This window comes from Erpetoichthys calabaricus, chromosome 13 (assembly GCF_900747795.2).
Source record: "Erpetoichthys calabaricus chromosome 13, fErpCal1.3, whole genome shotgun sequence".
NCBI classification, from domain to species: domain Eukaryota; kingdom Metazoa; phylum Chordata; class Cladistia; order Polypteriformes; family Polypteridae; genus Erpetoichthys; species Erpetoichthys calabaricus.
Window position 1 is genome coordinate 134,087,812 of NC_041406.2, and position 23,430 is coordinate 134,111,241.

A 23,430-nucleotide genomic window follows, 5' to 3' on the forward strand; every position below is an offset into this window, starting at 1 on the left:
CAAAGCACTGTGCAGCATGTCGTTTCAGGAAGCAGCTGCACAAAAGATAGCAACGTGAAGATAAACTTTCAGCATTTTTAGACGAGCGTCCTTATCGCCTAGGTATGCGAACAGCCCCCCTGCTCAATCCCCCTACGTCAGGATCAGAGAAAGTCAGCGCAAGAGAGACAGAAAAGTAAGCCGGGTAGCTTCTCAGCCATCTGCCAATAGCGTCCCATGTATGAAATCAACTGGGCAAACCAACTGAGGAAGCATGTACCAGAAATTAAAAGACCCATTGTCCGCAGAAATCTGCGAACCAGCAAAAAATCCGCGATATCTATTTAAATATGCTTACATATAAAATCCGCGATGGAGTGAAGCCGCGAAAGGCGAAGCGCGATATAGCGAGGGATTACTGTATTACATTAGAAATAACTTGTTGAATTCAAAGGCTGTGAATTTAATTTCAACTCATTTCTGAAATGTCTTGCCAATGTCGCAATAACTGTGACACATTTTGTTACATCTGTGGCGAGTCCACTTTAAAAGCACAGAAACAGAGAATGACAGCACTCATAAAGAAGGTATACTTCGGGTACAAAATTAGTGACCAGGACAAAGTATGGGCTCTTCATACATGTTGTGAATCTTGGTGTACCAGCCCGTGAGCTTGGCTGAAGCGTGTGCGTCCATCCGTGCTGTTTGCCATCCCAAAGATATGGAGGAAGTAGAAGGATCATGTTGCTGATTGTTACTTCTACATGACAAATGTTTCAAGATTTTCTTCATAGAACAGGAAGTTTATTGAGTACCGAATGTTGCCTCTGCAATGAGACCAGTGCAACACGAGAAAAGTCTTTCTGTTCCAAAACTGCCAGAGGTGTGAACACTGGAGGACGAGGACAAGGAGGCAGAGATAGATGAGCCGATGCAGATAGAAGCTGCTGACAATCCAGATTTCGAGCCATTAACATCCAGTGATCTTCATTTAATTTCTGAGGTAGAGCTCAATGATCTTGTCAGATATTTTGATTTATCGAAGAATTGGGCAGAACTGCTTGGATCAAGGTTGCAAGGGCGGAACCTGTTGTCACCAGGTACAAAAATTTCAGTATTTTGCCACGGTCATGAAGATTTTGACAAAATTCTTCAGACAAATTGACAGTCTCACCTTTTTCAGTGACATCGATGGATTGCTTTCTTTTCTCAAATGTGAACATGATCCAACAGAACGGTGACTGTTTGTTGACTCATCATTGTTAAGTTTGAATGCCATTTTGTTGCACAATGGCAATATCTACCTTTCCGTACCTGTCAGACACGCCCTTCATTTACCCTATACAATTCCAGACACCTCACACCCAAATAAAGAGACTTCAGCTCTGAGAATTTTGCATCTGACTTGACTTCAGCTGCCTCGGTGTGGGATGAGTGAGCAGGCAGTCTGCTTCCAGTGCTGATTGATACATTTGCAAAACAAAGATGCTGATGAGGAGTTGCGAGGAAATTTAAGGTGGTCCGGAATTACAAATATTTTTGTAGGCTTCAGGGATTCTAGTGTTAATAAATCCCCAAAAGATAAAGTAACAGTGTTTGGATTGTTCCTCCACACAAGAGTTTTATAGTTTCTCTTAACCTTGCAAGACATATTTGGTATATTTTGAGACTTTCATTGCATTTTGAACTTAAAATGCCAGATCGCTGTTTTGGGCCTACTGTAGACCTTCATAGGATAAGGCCTGCAAGTAGTAGATGTGGGCTGACGGACCTGGTCTAGGTGTCCTTTAGAGAGGTAGTGGCAGATTAACTGGCAGGATGACGTCCAACCTCTTGCTGCATCCAAACTGTGCCATCTTTCGCCTTTATGCCCGGTGCAGCTGTGTTGTTCTTATGTGTGAGTGGACGTTTCCTGTGGGGAGGGCTTCTGCTCTCTTTCTCATTTGAGTTCACCTCTGTTATAGCATGTCTATATTTGAAAACTAACAGTGTTAGATCAGGTGGAGCGTGAACGTGACTGTAGAATTAAAGTGAATAATAAAACAAAACGGTACCAAAAATTTACACAGGCTGTTACAGACTCAAATAAATCACATGTATGTTTTTTATTCTATAATAGTAATAATACTAGCTGCTCACTGCATGAAGGGCCCAGGATCAAACCCACAACCTCTCAACTTGGAGACAGCAGTTCTTACCTCTCCACCAGCTAAGCAGATGTGTGTGTGTGTGTGTGTGTGTGTGTGTGTGTGTGAGCGTACCCTATCCCAATTTCTTTTACTTTGGTTAAATTCTAGACAAAAAGTGCACTTGTTTTGTTATATCTATGTCTTTTGTGAAAGTGTTTATTTGATATTTGGACTTCAGTCTTCACACATTATACACTTCACTTCAGCATTTTGCCAATTATTAGTAGAACATGAAAAAAGTTTCTGTTCTAGTTATGTGTTCAACATTTCTTGCTTTGCATTTCCTGTCATCCTACATTTACACAGATCGTTGTAGACACAGTACACACATGAAATGTCTGTGTTCCCAATATGATATATTATTTACCCAATAAAATTCAAGGCACCTCACACCCAGATAAACCGACTTGAGCTGGGACAACTTTGTGTACGACTAATGTTGTATCAGTATGAGATGGGATAGCAAGCTGCCTGCTTCCGGTGCTGATTGACACATTTGCAAAACAATAGATGCTAATGAGGGAATTTAAAGTGGCCCAGCATTACAAGTTTTTTTTGTAGGCTTCAGGCATTATAGAGGATTCTGATATTTCAAAATCGCTAAATGTATGTTGATGAGCTAATGTTTGCTGAGGTGTACGGTCGGCACATTTGGTAATCTGACAATATGTAGATATTCTGTTTTTTTTTTGAACAAAAGACAACTTCGAAGCAGCAGTTCCACTACAGATGGACAGCTGCATGTTGCGATGCTGCAAACTCTCTTTTAGTTCGAATCATTTGCATCCGCTGTGCTGTATTAAAAATTGAGTCCACCTGATCATTTTTTGAATGTCATTTATTTACAATTTATTAAATATGTTTATATAGGATGGCATTGCTGCTCAATTTTGATAACTGCTGATAAGTTATTTTCTTTCATATCCACGAAGTGAAAATTAAAGAGTTACAAGTTGCTGGCCCTGGCATAAATATTTGGCAAAGGGTGGAAATGCAGCCCTGTCTGAAATAAAACTAGCAATTGCATGTAACAAACTATTCTGTTGTATTTAGGTAGTATATGTACTGAAACATTGTTTTAGTTCAGTTCAGTTATGAGTAATAATAGCAGCAGATGACAAGTGCATTTAGCAGACAAGTTATATTTACTGTCTGAAGATGTAACGCAACTTTCGTTCCAGTGCTAGTCACTAATATGAATTTCTCAATTTAACCAGCTTCACAACACTGAAAGAACTACTGTCAAACAGCTAAGTAAGTGACACTGATGGCTTGTCCATTGTTATACTTCAGAGTGTTTCCTCTTGAGGTGTTAATCCATTGAGCTAGTGCTGTTGTTGAACACCATCTTCCTTTTTTTTCAACACAATGAACAACTGCTTTTCCTGATTTTCAGACACAGTGGATAATTCTGCCTGATATTTTGTAGGGACATTCTTCTGCTGAATGTGGTGCAGCTTTCTGTGTAATTGGTCTAATGAAAAACAGTGCAAAGAGAGAGGATGGGCAGAGGCTACTAGTCGATTAATAAAATATGATGTGGTTAACATTTTTATTCAATTAGCTTATTACATGAATTAACAGTGGCAGCTCTAGATAACAGGCTTCACAATACACTATGTATTATTTTTGGAATTGCTAAAACTGTAAAAAAGGGCACTTAAAAATATACTATGAATTGGACTGGAGTATTCCAGCAATAAGGTAAAATGCTGCAAAGATCTGCAGGAAAGTTTAACAATTGTATAATAAGGAAATTTATTGTCATTTTCTAAACTTCATGGTTTGCACAAAGACTCATGATGCTCTCAAGAATCCTAATATAGCTCGCATAACTTAGTGAGAAAGTCATGTCATATTATTGTAAAATGGAAACAAATGAATGCTCCTATATACAGTTTAAAGATCTTTTTTAATCTGTCAAAGAATTAGTTAGTGCTACCTTAAAATATATTTCTAGTCCTGTTTGACTTTTGCCTTTTTATTTTTTTGCAAAATCATTCTGTTTTTTTGTCATATAACTTTCTGATATTGATGATGGAAGGGCAATTATGTGTTTTCTTTTGTAGTTTGATTTCTTTTTTTGATGAAACAATAGCTGTAGTTCTGTATTGCTAATGTGTGCCTATCTTTGACTGAATTGTATGTTTTCTTAAATATAATAAAATTAATTAAAATAAGAAATTACTATATAGAGCCTATGCAGTAGCTGGTTATCCTGGGTGTTAATTGTACAACAATTGACATAATAATTAATGAATACATAATTTAAAATTTTTATCTTCATAATCTTTATAAATGTAACATATACTGTAGGTGTAGTTCTAAACAGTTTTCCTTTTGACATTCTAGGAGTAGCTAGCAGCACTGTACCCATGGGAGCTCCTCAAGATCTGAAAACATCTGAAGTGACAGCTAGAAGTTTCCGTGTTACGTGGGCACATGCCCCTGGAAAGGTGGAAAAATATCGAGTGGTGTTCTACCCTACTAGAGGAGGGCAGCCAGAAGAGGTGCAATAATTTTTTTTTTGGAGCTAGGATAGATACAGTAAAGAAGGATCAAAAAGGATTGCTAGGATTTCAAATCTTAATATATCAGTAAATAAGATGTGTAAAAATGATTCTTGCATAAAAGTAAATGTATGAAATTCTCAAAATCTATTTTCAGCTTTCCTGGTAATACTTGTGTTTCAGTAATTGTTAATAAGCAGTATTAGTTGTGCAGGCATGCCCATGTATTGTGCCGCTAATGATGACTCCAGTGAATCTTGAGACCTCTTCCAACAGAGACAGAAGTTGGAAACTTATCGTAAAATAATTACCCTTGCACTTTAATTCCAGCATAACCCAGTTCAGCATTTTTACCCTTTTAATATAATTTTAGCAATGTCTGCCTCTGTTTGTAGGGCAAATAGTGCTCACAGTTAGATCCATTAATATTATTAGTACTCTTTGATTTATATATCTTATTTCAAATAATTTTTTCCTTTTGTTTTCTTTGTCATCCATAGGCAGTAGTGGATGGATCTGAGAACACTGTGGTATTGAAGAACTTAATGTCCTTGACAGAATACCAAATTGCTGTATTTGCAGTTTATACCAGCACTGCAAGTGAGGGGTTGAGGGGCAGTGAAACGACATGTAAGATACTGACAAACTTGCCAGAAAAATAAATAGGTGCATAAATAGGATGGAAGATAACTTACCCATTCGTGTTAGCTATTTAACTATGTAATGTCAGGCCCCATAGCCATTTAGGCATATCTGGTGGTGTTTTTCCCTTTGTGGTTTATTTTCTTTCAAAACATTCAGCCTCATTTATTTGGTAACTCTAAATTGTGAGGGAATGTGAGTACTTAACTGACATTTCATAAATAAAGACATTTATACAACATTAATAGCATATACTGCGTTGGGCTGGCGCCCTGCCCGGGATTTTTTCCTGCCTTGCTCCCTGTGTTGGCTGGGTTTGGCTCCAGCAGACCCCCGTGACCCTGTGTTAGGATGTAGCGGGACTGACTAATAGCATATAAGTGATATTTGCATATTTGTGTGTACACTAACACCTTTTTCCTTTTTACAAAGTGGTTGTCAGACTTCCTTTTTTCTGTTTGCTTAGTACAGTAGTTGGTGATGGAAGTAAAATACTTTAAACATACTAATACATAACAAATTAGTTATGTATGGGTCATTATGGAATTTGAGAAGCAAACTAAATTATTAAGGTATTGGTCACACTTTGTTCTTAGTTCTATTATGAATGATTGAGAGACTGCTGGCATAGACTTTTATCCCATCCAACTTTATACTGCTGTACGTGGCTCCAGAAAACAGATTGATAAATGAAAAAATCTTGTAAAAATGTTTTGAAATCATTTATTATTGTTACAACATATTATAGAAAAGAACAAAGGAAGTAAAGTTGTTCATTATTGTGGTAGCTTTTGGCATAGTGGCAGAAAGAGTTTGTCATAGGGCTTTTTTTAAATAAAATGATGACTATGAAAAAATATGTTAAAACCCAAGATGTAAAACACTGTTATCTTCATGTAACACATTATTGCATCCTACATTCTAGTAAAATCAAGAAGTTTAGAAATTTCTGCTGTCAAGCCTTACATCCTTCTGTTTCATTTCAAATATATGTATCTTAAAGCAATTAAGATCTAATTGACCTCTGTAGATCTTGTAGCTTTGTAAATACAGTAATCCCTCGCTATATCACGCTTCGCCTTTCGCGGCTTCACTCCATCTCGGATTTTATATGTAAGCATATTTAAATATATATCGCAGATTTTTTGCTGGTTCGCGGATTTCTGCGTACAATGGGTCTTTTAATTTCTGGTACATGCTTCCTCGGTTGGTTTGCCCAGTTGATTTCATACAAGGGACGCTATTGGCAGATGGCTGAGAAGCTACCCGGCTTACTTTTCTGTCTCTCTTGCGCTGACTTTCTCTGATCCTGATGTAGGGGGATTGAGCAGGGGGGCTGTTCACACACCTAGACGATACGGACGCTCGTCTAAAAATGCTGAAAGATTATCTTCACGTTGCTATCTTTTGTGCAGCTGCTTCCTGAAACGACATGCTGCATGGTGCTTCGCATACTTAAAAGCTCGAAGGGCACGTATTGATTTTTGATTGAAAAACAAACTCTGTCTCTCTCTCTCTCTCCCTGCTCCTGATGGAGGGGGTGTGAGCTGCCGCCTTCAACAGCTTTGTGCCGCGGTGCTTCGCATACTTAAAAGCAAACAGCCGTATTGATTTGTTTGCTTTCCTCTGTCTTTCTGACAGACTCTGCTCCTGACGCGCACTCCTTTGAAGAGGAAAATATGTTTGTATTCTTTTAATTGTGAGACGGATCTGTCATCTCTGTCTTGTCATGGAGCACAGTTTAAACTTTTGAAAAAGAGACAAATGTTTGTTTGCAGTGTTTGAATAACGTTCCTGTCTCTCTACAACCTCCTGTGTTTCTGCGCAAATCTGTGACCCAAGCATGACAATATAAAAATAACCATATAAACATATGGTTTCTACTTCGCGGATTTTCTTATTTCGCGGGTGGCTCTGGAACGCAACCCCCGCGATGGAGGAGGGATTACTGTATTTAATTCAAATGCAGTCCTAAGAGTTTCTAAAGAATTGTACTTTCAGCCAGGCAGGTTCTTGATTGTTAAATGTCTACAGTAAATGAGGAAGAGGGTGGGTTAGTCATTTTATGATAATTTATATTTACAAATGCACTGGATAAAAACTTAAGAAAATTGTTATTTTGCTCTTCATCTTTTAATACTGTGTTGTTCCTCAGTTAGTAGTGAATAATTGCAGTCCATACAGCTTATATTTCTCTTTGTTTTTTAAGTGGCTCTCCCCATGGTTAGTGATCTACACCTTTATGATGTCACACACAACAGCATGAGGGTCAGGTGGAAAGGGGTTCTGGGAGCATCTGGGTACATGATCCTTTATGCTCCACTAACAGAAGCAGATGTAACAGATGAAAAAGAGGTAAGCTCAGTATTATATTAAATATGGGAACACTTTTTAAATATAATTTGAAATTTAACAATGTTAAAATAGACAGATGTTTTAGGTTATTAATTAGTATTGAACTGCTTTATTTTTCTGTTTGTTTAAACAAGTCTGTCTTTTCATGAATGTGTTATATAATTAGTAATGTATAAAATGGTCATTGCGTTTGCATCTATAAACTCTGAACCTTTACTCATTGAAGAGTACTATACAAGAAGTAAACTGTAAATAGTGCTTTATTTGGCGGAAATAAGCTTTATGAAACAACAACCACCTCCCTCAAATGCGCACATAAATTGCAAAAAAATAAGTAACTTTTTGACTTGGCTAAAGATGAAAGAGCAGTAACATTGAGGCAGTACAAAGGTGTATTACAGTAGGCATGAAGGAGCTCAATTAGCGTTCCTTGACAATCATCTGCTGAATAATTTGTTGACTGAGTGTATTTAATGATGATGTGTCACAGATAAGATAGATAAAATTGCTCAAAATGACCATCAGTTTGGTCATAAGTCTCTTCTATGCTTCAGCGGTTTGACAGTTTGTCCCATAAATTAGCCTGCTCTTCTTAACCTCCTTAGCATCACATTTTTTCTCAACATGTAAAAAGCATTCCATTTTTTGACTTGAAATATTATACTTTTGTTAAATCTGATATTTCTACTATAAAATGTGCAAAACACTAATAGTGCAAAGTCAGAACTGCAGAAAGTATAATAATGATAAAATAATAATGATGATGATTAATAATAATAATAATATGAACAACACACTGCACATGTACATTACTTTCGGTTTCACTGTATATTTCAATTTCACTGCCGTAAGACAGATTCACCTCATCGTCACTTCTGATTAGAGGCATTTCTTACGAGAGGAAATTATCAGACTAGGAGAAGACTTACAGTACCTACACCGTTGCCTGAGTAATGCTCGGCGCTAACATTGTTGGCACTTTTACAACCCAAGTAAACCTCGGGTCTTATGCAAGATGTGTCTATACCATTGCCGAGTGACACTCGAGACTAACACTTTTAGCACTGTTTTTACAGCCAGAGTGATGCTGTGATCTTAAAGCTAAGGAAGTAAATCAGCTTGTTGATTCACAGGACCTGTCTTGAAATGGTGTTCCTAGCCTAGCACAACACAATGTAAAAATGTCACTGGCTATTATAGAGTTATAGAAAATATAAAGGTGCTACCGCTTAAAGGAAATGTCATAATTATACATGACTGTATGCATTTTTGAGTTATTTTGACATTTTTTTTTGTTTTGGATAATCTATTTAAAGGGGCTATGCTGCATTTTGATTTGATTTTACAAAGTCTATTTTTATTTTTGTTATGTGTTTATATAACATTGGAATCACGTCATGTAAGTGAAGCAGTTATGCTTGTTACATAAAACTGAGTTACATGAAACTGAGTTCTGTCACAGACAGTAAAATTGTATGTGTTATGTGGACAGCTACAACATGAATGATATACAGTTTAACATCTGTAAAGAAAACTCTTTTTTACACTTGCACAATTGTGTCCGCGTGGACATTTTTGGTGAGGAATACAGAACTAAAATTTTTGAAAAATTAAGACAAAGTAAAAACAAAGAGAACTGAAAAACTAAATAAAAACTAAAATTAGAATATGGAAAAAGTTAAATAAAAGGTAATAAATGAAATGAAAAATGAAACTAAAAATAATGTTAAAACTAGAAAAACACTGCTGTACAGTACATTAACAATGTGATTCTCTTTTTTCCTTTATCCTGGAGAACACTAAAAAACATACCATTATGACACTCACAGCACAAGGTGATAGAACATGAAAGTGCACATAAACTCTAATGGGTTAATATATTTTTAATTTGTATCACTCTATTTCAAATTAACTGGAGCTCAGAGAAGTTGTAGCCCTTCTGATTGTTGTTGATATGTGGCTTCTGCTGTGCATAGTACAGTCTTAGTTTGTATTTCCAGTGAAAAATTGCATTTAACACTAGAATTACCAGAGTCTACGAAAAAAACTCGTAGATCTGGCCCACCTTAAAACCGTTCTCACCTCTCTTTTGTCTTCTAAATGTGCCGATTAAGACGAGCAGCAAGTAGCCGGCTATTCCATCCCCCACCATCGCAGAACGTTCACTAAGTTTTCGCAGCTCATGCCTTGTTTGATTATCTGGGAGTGACTGAACTGCTGGAGTTTTAGAATGGAAACAATAGATCGTTATTTGGAACACACGCATTTCATGCGTGTTCCGTTTCTACAGTAATCTGTGTAAACACATTGTTAAAACAGAAACTTTTTCCTATTTTAGTAATAAATGTTACAAAATGTGGGCATAAACTATAGAATGTGTGAAGCCTGAAGTCCAAACTTCAAATAAACACTTTCACAAAAGGTTCAAGGATGATATGACACCTTCTGTGGCTTAATGCTACGGTTTGCTGTCTTGGAGCACTCAGCCCTGCCGTGCTACGGAGACCCGAGTTCAATTCCCAGCTTTGGAGAAAGTGTTTTTTTTTCCTCAAACGGACATAAAATTTATAAATTGGTATGCACTGTAAATCGTTAAGTTTAAAATGTCGATCGTGGTTATTTCTGTTGATTAATTCATGCTTTTTACTTAGAGTTAGAACAGGAGCTTATTCAGCTCATTCAGCTTCTGATCTGACTCAAACAGCGCCAGTATAACTTCACACCTGATCTGACGCTGTTCATTTTCAAATAATATTGCATTACTTCGACGATGTTTTCTGATTGGTACTATTCGCGTCATGAAATGATTTCCTCAAAACGTCACATATATTTGTCTCTTTCTTTTTTTAAAATGTGCGTTGTAGCATGCAGCAACTGGCCACCTGCATGTTCTTGTGCACACTGAATAAGACAGCACTATATGCAATCATCAGATTCAAATGTTAACAGTTATATAGCACGGAATGGAAATCAGCAGTTCTTAGCATTGCACCATGCAAGCTGTCATATCAACCGCCTACTGTAACTCGCTTTCTTTTTTCTTCGGTTATAGTCTTGAATAAAAGTGCACTTGTTTTGTTATATTTTTACATCAACATATTCCTGTGTTTGAGCGACATGGGCATGCTCAAAAAATACACGTGTAATGCCACGAAAAGTGCATGCAGACACTTCAGTTCACAAGCATTGGTACGACAATGCAGTCACAAGTACACTGCAGAGCTATAGCGCGTCTTTATGTGAAAACAGCATCAGATGGGGAGTGTCTGATGATTGCATATAGCGCTGAAGTTACTGCTCTTTACTATGCTTTCCTCTGCATGTCCTGGAGTACAGAAGAAACAGCATACAGCAACATGTGGAGACTGGCATGATTGTGGGAAAAAACACATGGTCATATGTATCGTGATACACTGCAGATATATAGCGCCTTTTTTTTTTGAAACAGAAGTGTCAGATTGGGGGTGGTAGGGAAGGATCCTGAACGCAATTGAGGCAATGAAAAGTGAATTAAAAAAAAAATAAACAAAGCTAACCTTTACAAATATCATAAATTACACCGGCTGTTACAGACTGAAATCAAATGCATCTTTTTATTCTAAAATAGTAAAAAATAAGAACACTTCTCAAAATGAAATCTTGCAGGATCGAATTGGTGACCTTCTGATTCATACTCAACAACTGATACTATTGCGCCACGGTGGCAGCCATAGCAAATGAGTGTCAATGTCGCACACTAAGGTGGCTTTTTTGGTGGCGGCTTTTTTTTTTGTACCTTTTGTGAAAGTGTTTCTTTGATATTTGGACTTCAGGCTTCATACATTATATAGTTTATGGTAATATTTTGTCATTTGCTACTAGAATATAATAAACGTTTCTGTTTTAAAAATGTGTTTACACCGATTACTGTAGAAATGCAACACACATGAAATGTGTGTGTTCCAAATAACGATTTATTATTTCCACTCTAAAACCCCACTTCACTCCCAGATAATCAATCAAGGCATGAGCTGAGAGAAGTTCGTGCACGTTCTAAGTCGGTGGGGGGATGGAATAGCCGGCTGCTTGCAGCATATCTTTATCAGTACATTTAGATGACAAAAGACGCTGGCAGAAAGGTGAGAACGGTTTTAAAAAGCGATTTAAGGTGGGCCGGATCTACAGGTTTTTTCGTAGGCTCTGGTAATTCTAGTGTTAAGGCAATATTTTCCAAAGCATTCCTAAATCCGAGGGTCAAAATCCAGGTTAATTGACAAAGTGTTATGAGACAGAGTCTCCAGGAGTATTGTCAGAAGACAAAAAGACAAAGATGTAACTGTAAACCTAAAATCATAGTTAGTCCAGAAAATAGTCAAAAACCCTGAGACTTGATGAGAACAGGCAATCAAACTCTAGGGATGAACCAAAAATTAAAGTTAAAGGCAAGCAGTGATTAAAAATCTGCAAAATAAACCCAGTGGTGTGTTTGTTTTTGTTATCCTACCCAGGGATACAATTGGAATTGCAGTCATATTTTTATTTTTATTTGGATATCTGATAGAGTCAGAAGTTGAATTGTCATGGTCAATGGATATGTAATTCCTGATCACGAAATGCATCATTTGTAGTCACATAACATGTCAGACCCGTTGCAAAAATAAATAAAACAAAAAGCTTCCAGATGTAAAAATAAAACAGTTGAAACCATAAAAAACAAATAAAAAATTAATAACCCCAAAAGTGCCAAGAGTGTAAATCGCAATGCCATGACCCTCTGTTTGGTGACATCAGCCCCTTGAGATCAACATGTAAAGGAAGGTAATTAATAGAAAAAAAATCATACTACAATTATTAAAAAAAAAAATTAATTGCATAAAATATAAAATGACAGAAATTAACAAAAACAATACAGGAAAATAACCAAAAATAATTAACAAACAATAACAAAATATATTTAACATAACAGAACAAAGACCCAGGTTTGTACGCAAAAGTCTGGATTTATTAAACACAAACCTGGCTTGAAAATTGGCTTAACAATAAGTTAGAATTTTTTAGTGTTGACATATTACAGACTCCATTTGGCAGGATAATGATGCTGTGACATGGTGCAGTGATGACTGAAAGGTTTCTGACTGGTCAACCAGTTCACACTGAAGAGCGATCATTGCCAAAAACCCTGTGGTTGTTAATACCTGTTACATAACAGGGATCATGTAATTTCTGTGTGATTGTCTCTGTAATGTAGGCTCCAGTTCAGCACACAAGTCCAAGAGGACATCTCTAGAAAGTCCGAATTGATTTACAAGCCATTTGTTGTCATGAGCCAAAAAATGTATTGACGATCCCTGAGAACGTACTCCTTGCCTACCCAGCTACACAGCCCCAGCCAAGATGAGCATACTGATATCCCAGACCCAGACCCTCAGGACATCAGTGCAATGGCAACTTTAAAATGATTGGATTTTATATGTCGAATGTTTTTTAGTCCAACATTGGCATTTACTTGGCAATTTTATCTATTTATTTTTTTTGCTTTCTTTACTCAGAAACTGTCACTTCCTCCCACTATTGTTTTTTTTCTTCTGTTTACAGTCATATGAAAAATTTTGGGAACTCCTCTCAGCCTGCATAATAATTTACTTTCAACAAAAAAGATAACAGTGGTATGTCTTTCATTTCCTAGGAACATCTGAGTACTGGGGGTGTTTTCCGAACAAAGATTTAGTTGTATGAAATTAAATCAAATGTGAAAAACTGGCTGTGCAAAAATGTGGGTACCCTTGTAATTTTGCTCAATACTGATTACTTGCAACACAGAATTGGTTGTATTAGCTCGTTAAGGCTTGAACTTCATAGATAGGTGTGTCCAATCATGACAAAAGGTATTTAAGGTGGTCAATTGCAAGTTGTGCTTCCCTTTGACTCTTCTCTGAAGAGTGACAGCATGGGATCCTCAAAGCAACTCTCAAAAGATCTGAAAACAAAGATTGTTCAGTATCACGTTTTAGGGGAAGGCTACAAAAAGCTATCTCAGAGGTTTAAACTGTCAGTTTCAACTGTAAGGAATGTAATCAGGAAATGGAAGGCCACAAGAACAGTTGCTGTTAAAACCAGGTTTGGCAGGCCAAAAAAAATATAGGACCAGCATATGTGGAGGATTGTGAGAATGGTTACAGACAACCCACAGATCACTTCCAAAGACCTGCAAGAACATCTTGCTGCAGATAGTGTATCTGTACACTATTCTACAATTCAGTGCAATTTGCACATAGAACATCTGTATGATAGGGTGATGAGAAAGAAGCCCTTTCTGCACTCAAGCCACAAACAGAGTCGCTTGTTGTATGCAGATGCTCATTTAAACAAGCCAGACTCATTTTAGAACAAAGTGCTTTGGAGTGATGAGACAAAAATTGAGTTATTTGGTCATAACAAAGAGCGAAGAACACCGCATTCCAAGAAAAACACCTGCTACCTACTGTCAAATTTGGTGGAGGTTCCATCATGCTGTGGGGCTGTGTGGCTAGTTCAGGGACTGGGGCCCTTGTTAAAGTCAAGGGTCAGATGAATTCAACCCAATATCAACAAATTCTTCAGGATAATGTTCAAGCATCAGTCACAAAGTTGAAGTTATGCAGGGGTTGGATATTCCAACAAGACAATGACCCAAAAACACAGTTCGAAATCTACAAAGTCATTCATGCAGAGGGAGAAGTACAATGTTCTGGAATGGCCGTCACAGTCCTCTGACTTGAATATCATCTAAAATCTATGGGATGATTTGAAACAGGCTGTCCATGCTTGGCAGCCATCAAATTTAACTGAACTGGAGAGATTTTGTATGGAAGAATGGTCAAAAATACCTCCATCTAGAATCCAGACACTCATCAAAGGCTACAGGAGGCGTCTAGAGGCTGTTATATTTGCAAAAGGAGGCTCAACTAAGTATTGATGTAATATCTCTGTTGGGGTGCCCAAATTTATGCACCTGTCTAATTTTGTTATGATGCATACTGCATAATTTCTGTTAATCCAATAAACTTAATGTCACTGCTGAAATACTACTGTTTCCATAAGGCATGTCATATATTAAAAGGAGTTTCTACTTTGAAAGCTCAGCCAATGATAAACAAAAATCCAAAGAATTAAGAGTGGTTCCCAAAATTTTTCATTACTGTATGACTCCTGCAGAGAGTCCTGAAAAAAGAATTATTTTGTGTTCTCTTTTCACATTCATTGAAGCTTAGTTTCCTCTGTTTTCCTGTGGTTTGATGTAAAGGCAATGCTTTCACGAGCAAATTTGTATAGTGATTAGATAATGAATACAGGTACTTGTCGACTTACGACCGCGATTGGTTCCGACTGACTGGTTGTAAGTTGATCTGGACGTAAGTCGGCCTATGTTAATTTAAGGTAAGAATATTAGACTGGGTAATAATATTGTAATCATCTTAAAGTAATATTTTATCAACATTTTCTTACTTTCTAAGACAAACACAGCATACTACAGTACAATTTGTTTAATATGTGGAAAACGTACAAAACAAGAAATACTGTACTGTACATTTAATTCCTGGCACCACTGGTGCTTGGCTGCGGGTTGTCGATATCGCCTTCATCAGATCAGGCGAGACTGCGGACGGGGTGATGGGAGGAGTTGCTCTTTTCATAAACATAGTGAGCTTCATCTGAATTGTTTGTTTTTTTTTTCTCTTCATAAATTTCGCAATAAGGACGAAATGTGTTGCGTGCCATCCGTTCAATCCTCGCAAATCGTTCAATATTTGGGTCCATTTTTTCAAAATGAGCAAGGAGTTTATTCAGTAGAGATAAATCTTCTGACAATCCCTTTGTGGTGAACATTCTTTGTGGCACCTCCTCCTCTTCGTCTTACTCCAATTCTCTTGTTTCTTCTTCCGCCACTCTTTCTTCTTCCAATTCTATCAGCTCTTCATTCATAAGTTCACCTGATTCCCGGTCTAGCAACTCCTCGACATCTTCCATTTCACATTCCAATGAAAGGTCTTTTGACAGTTTCACTATTTCTTCACGAATCTCATCAAGTTCTTGTTCACTGTTAAATCCAGCAAAAGTATTTACATAACGCTTAACACACTTCTTCCATACGCCATTCATACACTGTGAGTCGACATTTCTTGCGGGGAGGGCTTCTGTTTTCTCTGATCTGAGTTCACCTCTGTTATAGCGCGTCTTTATTTGAAAAGAGCAGTGTCAGATCGGGGGCGAGCGTGAACGCTAACTTTGACAAGCACTATAAATTTACAGCGGTTGTTACAGACGTAAATCAAATGTATGTTTTTATTGTATAATATTAACAATAACAGCAGCTCTCTACTCAAAGCGGTAAACTCGAGAAGCTGCTAGCATCGAACCCAGAAGCTCTTGATTGGGAGTCAGCAGTTGTGTGTGGGAACTGTTAACATTTGAATGTGATGATTGTATATAAAACTTGTGCACGAACGAGACTGGGATAACTGTGGATGTGGATGTGAGTGGTGTGTGTGACTGAGAATGACTGGTGTGAAGCCTGAAGTCCAAATATCAAATAAACACTTTCACAAGTACAAGTATAACAGAACAAGTGCGCTTTTATTCAAGAAGAAAAAAGAAAGCAGGTTGCGGTAAGCAGTTGATGCGACTGCTTGCGTAGTGCAATCCTAAGAACTGCCCAATCAAGAGCTTCTGGGTTTGATGCTGGCAGCTTCTCAAGTTTGCCGTTTTGAGTAGAAAGCTGCTATTAGTGTTAATATTATAGGGTTATATGTTAGGGTTATATTATTATCGAAAATTGCCAAAACAACAAGACACAAACACACGTGGGGCAACACTGCTGCGTATATTTTTACTGCTGCGTAGCGAGACTTGAGAGTGCGGGAAACTGGTGCTGCCAACAGCTGGCAGGGGAAACAGTCAAACGCGTCGTAAAGTTGAACAGTCGTAACTTGCATAGGTCGTATGTCGACGAGTACCTTGTATATCCAAATAAGGCATTTTTAAGCCATACTTGGTTAATGGAAGGAGGTGACAGAGAATGGCTAAAAGCATGTGCATGTATGGATAGTTTTAAGTTGATTTGAGATTTTTAGATTTATGAAGGAACTTAGTGTGGCATGAGGCTTGTTTACGGTTTTATAAACATTTTTTGTGTATATGTACAGCGTTTTTGTATTTCAAGCGTAAGCTAGATTTAGTATGGAATTTAAGCAAGGTTTTATACTTACGGCCCCCAGGGATTGAGCCCTGGTTGAACCATGAGAGATATGATCCAGGCTGTTTTCTGTTTTTTTGACTGAATCATAGTTAAACAACGAAATTACTCAGTTTCTGTTATTTATGCAAAGTCTTGTATTCAAATTAATTAAAATACATTGTTTGAATAGTAGAGTTTAATAAAATGGGATAATGTGAAAATGTTTATCTTTTTCTTTTGCCCATCTTCATTTTTCTATTTAGGTGAAAGTTTTGGAGACTATTACTGACATTGAATTGAGTGGATTAACTCCCAATACAGAGTACACTGTTACTATCTATGCCATGTATGGAGAGGAAGCCAGTGATCCACTGACAGGCCAGGAAACTACATGTATGTATTTGATATTAATAGTGTGTTAATGGAAAACTAAATTACATATTCATTTTCTTTATTATCTACTTATTAAATTTACTTTTACTGGAATTCCTCAGTACCATTATCAGCCCCAAGAAACCTGAAGTTCTCAGAAATTACACATAATGGAGCCAGAGTCACCTGGGATGCAGCATCCAAAAAAGTGAATGGGTACAAGATTATGTATGTGAAGACTAATGGTGCACATACTAATGAGGTAAATGTTTGTTTTCCCAGTTTTCCTGAAAAACTTCACAAGATATAGGTCAGGTGCTTTGATACCAATATTCAGAACATGAAATTAGGTCTTTAAGCTATTAAGCATTTTTTAAATATTTTCCACTGTATCACAAGTTTAACATAAGACAACATGTTAGACTAATTCAGAGAGGAAAGTACTGACTGAAGAGAGGAGACTACTGCTTAGAGTCCAAGATGTGCTAATGTCATCCTTGCAATATGAAAAGGAGGAAGTGCTAAGTGTTTGTGTTACTGTGGTGTGAGGACTAATTAAAATGCAGTAGACTTTCTGTTAACCAGAACTCAAGCAACTGGCAAAAAATTGAAGAAGTAATTCTTAAAATAAAGTAGATTTTGTCGAAATGTAAGTTTAACCTTGGTGCAGCGTGCGCGCTGTCCAAATGTGTAAGGCCATGCCTTGCGCACCATATGCTTGGCTACCTCTCCTGTGTATGTAAATATACGATCTAACCTCATCTAAACCTTTCTTTGATTATAATATGTTTGGTTTGTATTTTTTGTAAAAAAATTAAGCGTAAGTGCATAGAGCTTACCCTCAAGTAGAAGATGGAAATCTGCAAGAGGTTTGAGAAATGTGAAAAATCGTACAGTGCTTATGATGGAATTTAATGACCGTTCATCGACAATCTGTGAGATTAAGGCTCAGTCTCAGAAGATAAAGGAGTTTTATGCTAAGTCAGAGAGAGACAAGAGTGTGGAAAAGCATCGAATTCTTCATTCACTGAAGATAGAATTGCTTGACCAGGTCCCCAGTGAGTGGTTTACGCTGCAAAGGTCTGAGAGTGGTTGTATTTCTAAACCAATGTTTCAGCAAAAAGCGAGATTGAGAAAATTAACATAGAGGGTCAGTACTCATTTTCAAGTCGCTGACTTACTTGATTCAAGATTTGCCATGGCATTTCTAAGCTAGACTTGTCAGGTGACCAGATATCGTCAGATTTTGAAGCTGCAGCTTAATTTCATATTGTGTTTAGTGAATTGGTTGAAGAAAATGTTTGACTGCAGAGCGGATTTATAATGCAAATGCTTGGTTAATGAGGAAGTGTTTGCCCAATTGCACTTTGGCTGGTGGTAATGAAAAGGTTCAAGCTAAATAAAGAGCGTATAACTGTGGTCGTATATGCAAGTGCATCAGGATCTCATAATGTAAAGTTATATCTGATTGGCAAATTTGCCAACCCAAGGTGCCTTAAAGTTTTTTTTTCTTCGGTTTTTCTTCGGTTTTATTCTTGAATAAAAGGTCACTCGTTTTGTTGATTTCTTAGAGACTCAAATCACATGTATGTTTTTACTATATAACTAGCTGATTACCCAGTGGCTTCACTCACTGAGTGCAAGGGAAAAAAATAAAATGTAGTCTATAAGTTATTAAACAGTAAAACGTTAACATTTAAGAAGTAAAGATACATTGAGCACCGCTGGAGTGGTTTCGGGTAAACTACATTTTAATGGCGCTATAACACAACAGGTAAGTAGTACTAACAGCAGCTAAAATGTATTTGGATCATTTCTCGGTATTTGATCCCTTGTGAAAGGCGCTACACCACCGCTGTGGTATAAAAATTACATTTTCTATGTGATTGTCCAAATTTCTGCCTGACAACCTTGCACTATGTGCCTGTAATTTACTTCTTAAAATAATTCATCACAAAAGCAACCTTGAATGTTTTAGGGTTTTAGTGACCCGAACTCACCTTAAGGGACAGTAAGTAGTCGTGCAAGGCAATTTACAAACAGAGTCGTGCTTCGATGGCTCTGATTACACTCATTCGCAAAGATTTCCACACTCCCAGGAGCCGACAGGGCACTTGAAGTGTCACAAACAATGCGAGAAGAGAGGACGCTGCCCGAAACTGCGAAGCTCTTGACCCGGCGGAGTAGCCTCACATTCTGCGCCTCCCAATATCTACTTTGTTCTCATGACCCCTGGCTGCTGAAGGCGGTCTCGTCTTCACATTGTTTACAGCTCGGCGCAGTTAAAAAGTAGAAAGACGCAAAGCTGTTTTCCTCATCTCTTCTACTATCAAGTACTGCCAACTAAAAAAAAGTTACAATGTGGCAGTTTCCGCGACAGTCACGTGGACGAATAAATAAAACCTCTCTGTCAGAACGCACCTGGCGGCGGATGGCTCAGCACTGTAGTCCAGAGAGGAGGGCTGGGAGAGGGTGACGCAGGGCGCACTTCTATGGGATAGATCGGCGTGTTTGCGTTTACTTATTTTCAATATCAGTAAAATAACTCTCACACAATTAATAACAATTCGTAAAGACGATATAAAAATGGCGTCCACAAACAAAGTGATTAGTTCCTGTATTATAATATGTTCTGTGGTCATACGTAATTTCTGTTTCAAACTGTTTCATTCTGTTTCAAAGAATTTTATATATATAGATAGATAGTAACAATAATAGCAGCCCATCACTCAAAGTGCTAAATGCAGGGTGGACCCAGGATCGAACATGCAACGTCTTAATACGAAGCAGCAGTTCTTACCCCTAAACCAACAAAGCAGATATCTGTGAATCTGCTGTATTTCCACTGTGAAAGATGCAAACATATACATGCATGTAAACGTTTTTATTTCATATTGATTGATATTTGGGCTTCAGTTTTCACACATTGACAGCAACATGTAAATTAAACAGTTTCCTATTCGTTTTTTTTCTTGAATAAAAGTACACTTGTTATGTTATACCTTTTGTGAAAGTCTTTATTTGATATTTGAACTTCAGTCTTAACACATTATACACTTCACATCAACATTTTGTTGTTATTACTATAACATGAAAACATTTTCTGCTATTTGTTCAACATGTTTTGCCTCTTATTTCCTGTCATACTACATTTACACAGATCGTTTATAGACACGGAATACACATGAAATGTATGTATTTCAAATAATAATATTTTATTTTCCTATACATTTCCAGACACCTTCCTCCCAGATAATAATACTAGCTGTGAGAATTTTGTCTGACTTCAGCTGCCTCATTAAGGAGGATGGTTGAGGAGACTGCCTGCCAGTGGCCGATTGACACATTTGCAAAACAAAGGCAATATCGGTGCACAATTAACGCAGTGATGAGGAGGTGCGATTAAAAATAAGGTGGCCCAGCATTATGAATATTTTGCAGGCTTCTAGGATTGTAGTGTTTATTGTTAGTTGCACTTCTATTCAAAACAAGTTGCATTTCTATTCAAAACAAGCATTGGAGAGGCAAGGCAAAATGTGGTAGCTGAAACTGACAAATCTGTAAGCAAATAAGTAAATATTTGGCATTGTAGTGTTTAATAGTTAAAAGTGCCATATATCACTTGTATGTTTTAGTATTAAAGCTTATAGAAAACAAGGGCACACACATTCATGAGAAGGAAAGCATTTATTTTAAGTACTGGTAGGTCACTGATTTGTAACTGGTAAATAGGGACTCCGCGGTATGTAGACAGGCATCTAATGCCTTTAAGAAAGTTTAGCAAGAACATTTTCTTAGTAATATGTAGTAGTGTGTAAAAAGATGGTTCTTGGCAGTCTGGATAATAAAGCATACAAGAGTTGCAGCGTAAGGGCTCATTAATAACAAGGAGTTCAAATGGTGTAAGCAGAGATTGCCAAAGTATAGAAGTAATAAGACAAGCATAAGTTAGAAAAAACATACGGGGAAAAATAAAGTTAGCTTCAAGGAAGAACAAACAGCAGGCAGTCAAGGGAGAGAATATTACAGCAGCTTAAGGGACTGGGAGAAGTAAAATAACTGATTTAGTTCTTTAAATTATTATTTTTTTAGTTTATGACAAATCATTTTAATTTAATTAAATTACAAAGGCTAGAGTGGTTTTAGTGATCCAAAACCAAATTTTAATAGTGAGGCCATTGCAATGCAAGTCCTGTTGGATGTTGGATGTTTTGGAGGGTGGCTTAGAGGAGCCAGTATTCGTTGATGGCTATGTCTGCACGAGATGCCAGCTGATCCACCACCTTGAGCTCTGAGACTCTGAAATGGAAGAGGAGTTGGCTGGTCTGCATTGTAGTAGAGAATTGGTGGACCTACCCCAAGAGCCCTTTAGAGAGATAGTGTGCAACCCTAAGATGGTGGAAGAGGAGGCGCATAGCAAAGTGTGCACAATATCCCGGGTCCAGAGTTTGAAGTGTCAAACCATTTTCAGTTCCTTGTGCTGCTAAGTGGTGTCGCTGAAGATTCTGAGATGGTAGGCAGGTGTGAGGAGCCCCAACAGGCAACCATAAAGCCAGTCCCCAGAAAGAGAGCAGTTGTGATAGTGGGGCACTCGATCATTAAGGGGATTGAAATGCAAAGTTGCCCCAGTGTGACGGGGATGCGGCCCAGCTTCATGCTCCCTCTTCCATTTATGGAGCCTCTTGAACCCAACAGTTTGTAAATGTAACCTGATGAGCTGGACAATGAGGACACCAAATGAAACAAGGGGATGGTGCTTTTATTAAAAATAATTAAAAACAGTGTCTAAATAAATAGTGCAGTGAATCAAAGTGTTTCAATAAATAATACATAAATAGATAAAAATCCAAAATGGTTAAAACAAGGCTAAAATGAGACTAAAATTCTGCAGCAGACATTGGGGCCACTCCAGCTAACCACAGCTCCCTTCCCAGTCTCTCCAGCTAACCCAAGGCTTGCTCAGCTGGAGAGACTTCAGCCGCTGCAGTCGTCACACTAACAACCCCCGTCTTTGCTGCCTCCACCGGCGTCTGCCAGACTGCTTGGGGTTGATTGTCCTCACACCCACAATCGTCCCTCGGATCCCTAGGGTGGATTCCACCTTGATTGACCCCACTCTTCCACATAGTCATTGGGCGCGGTCCGCCCCTCGAGCACTGAACCTTCACTCCTCATGGGACCCCTGACCATGCTGACCTCTCTCATCAGCTACGTGGCTTATCCGCTCATTTTAACTGCCCCCAATGTCGCGTTCTCGCTCTCCAAGCCTTTTTCCGTCTCCATTAACGTCTGTCCTTTCTGTTTCTCTGTGCTGTTCTGTTCTTATACAGCTCTGTGTGTGCAGTGCCTCAATCATGCACTGCAGGAAGCCGATTAAGCAATGGAGAATGATCACACCCTCACGTGCAGGTGCAACTAGCCCCAATTACCTCATCAACTCCCCGCAGCTGCACAATCATGCCCACGGAGACTGACACGGCCAAATGGATTATTTAAAAACTGCTATTCTTTTAGAGCTGCGCACCCGCTACACCACACCCAGAAACAGTCTCGTGTGTTGCCTTCTGTGTGCACAGGTGGGAGACTTCCCTGGAAGGGTTGATAGGTTCATAGTCAGAACTCTGTGGGAACAGTTGTCATTTTCTATGCAGGATCATTGAACATTGTGGGCTGTCACCTGAGCAATCCAAATTTTAAAGAGTTAGGTGCCAGGCAGAGGAGCAGAACTGACAAGGTAGTCTTCACTGAAGTTGTACATTTGCCGTGTGCCTGTCCAGGTAAGACTGGGGAGATTACAAGGTTTTTAGCTTTTGCAATAGATGGTTCCTATTCCCACAGGATCATTTACATAAGAACCAGATATGCACCGATCTTCTGGGGTGGCGTATAAGTAGGTGTCCACATTCAGCAGGTCCAAGTTCAACTAGCACTTCATAAGTGTGACCGTCCAGTGTCAAAGTGAGATGTACAGCCACCTCTTCAGAATTCCATTCATTGTGCCAGGCAGCCAGCTGGAACTGAATGAAGTAGGGTTCCCACGGAGCAGTGCCATCATAGCTGCTCACTTTCACTTTAGAGGGTGCTGGTGGGTTGCCACTCACTTGAGACAGTCCCGAGAAGGATGGTGCCAGACACGGCTTCTCTCCCACTGTCTTTGGATTTCGCTCCTCAGCCTGGTTCTTCTAATATA

At 38.2% G+C, this 23,430-nt stretch overlaps 1 protein-coding gene across 1 annotated transcript in view; it reads left to right on the plus strand.

The window, feature by feature from the left end:
* The window catches only part of col14a1a (collagen, type XIV, alpha 1a), a 504,124-nt gene that overhangs the window by 165,992 nt on the left and 314,702 nt on the right, over positions 1–23,430 (plus strand). The window contains 5 exon segments of the mRNA XM_051935518.1: positions 4,521–4,678; positions 5,179–5,308; positions 7,530–7,675; positions 17,132–17,261; positions 17,363–17,502. Of these exon segments, the coding sequence (XP_051791478.1) occupies positions 4,521–4,678; positions 5,179–5,308; positions 7,530–7,675; positions 17,132–17,261; positions 17,363–17,502 (704 nt within the window).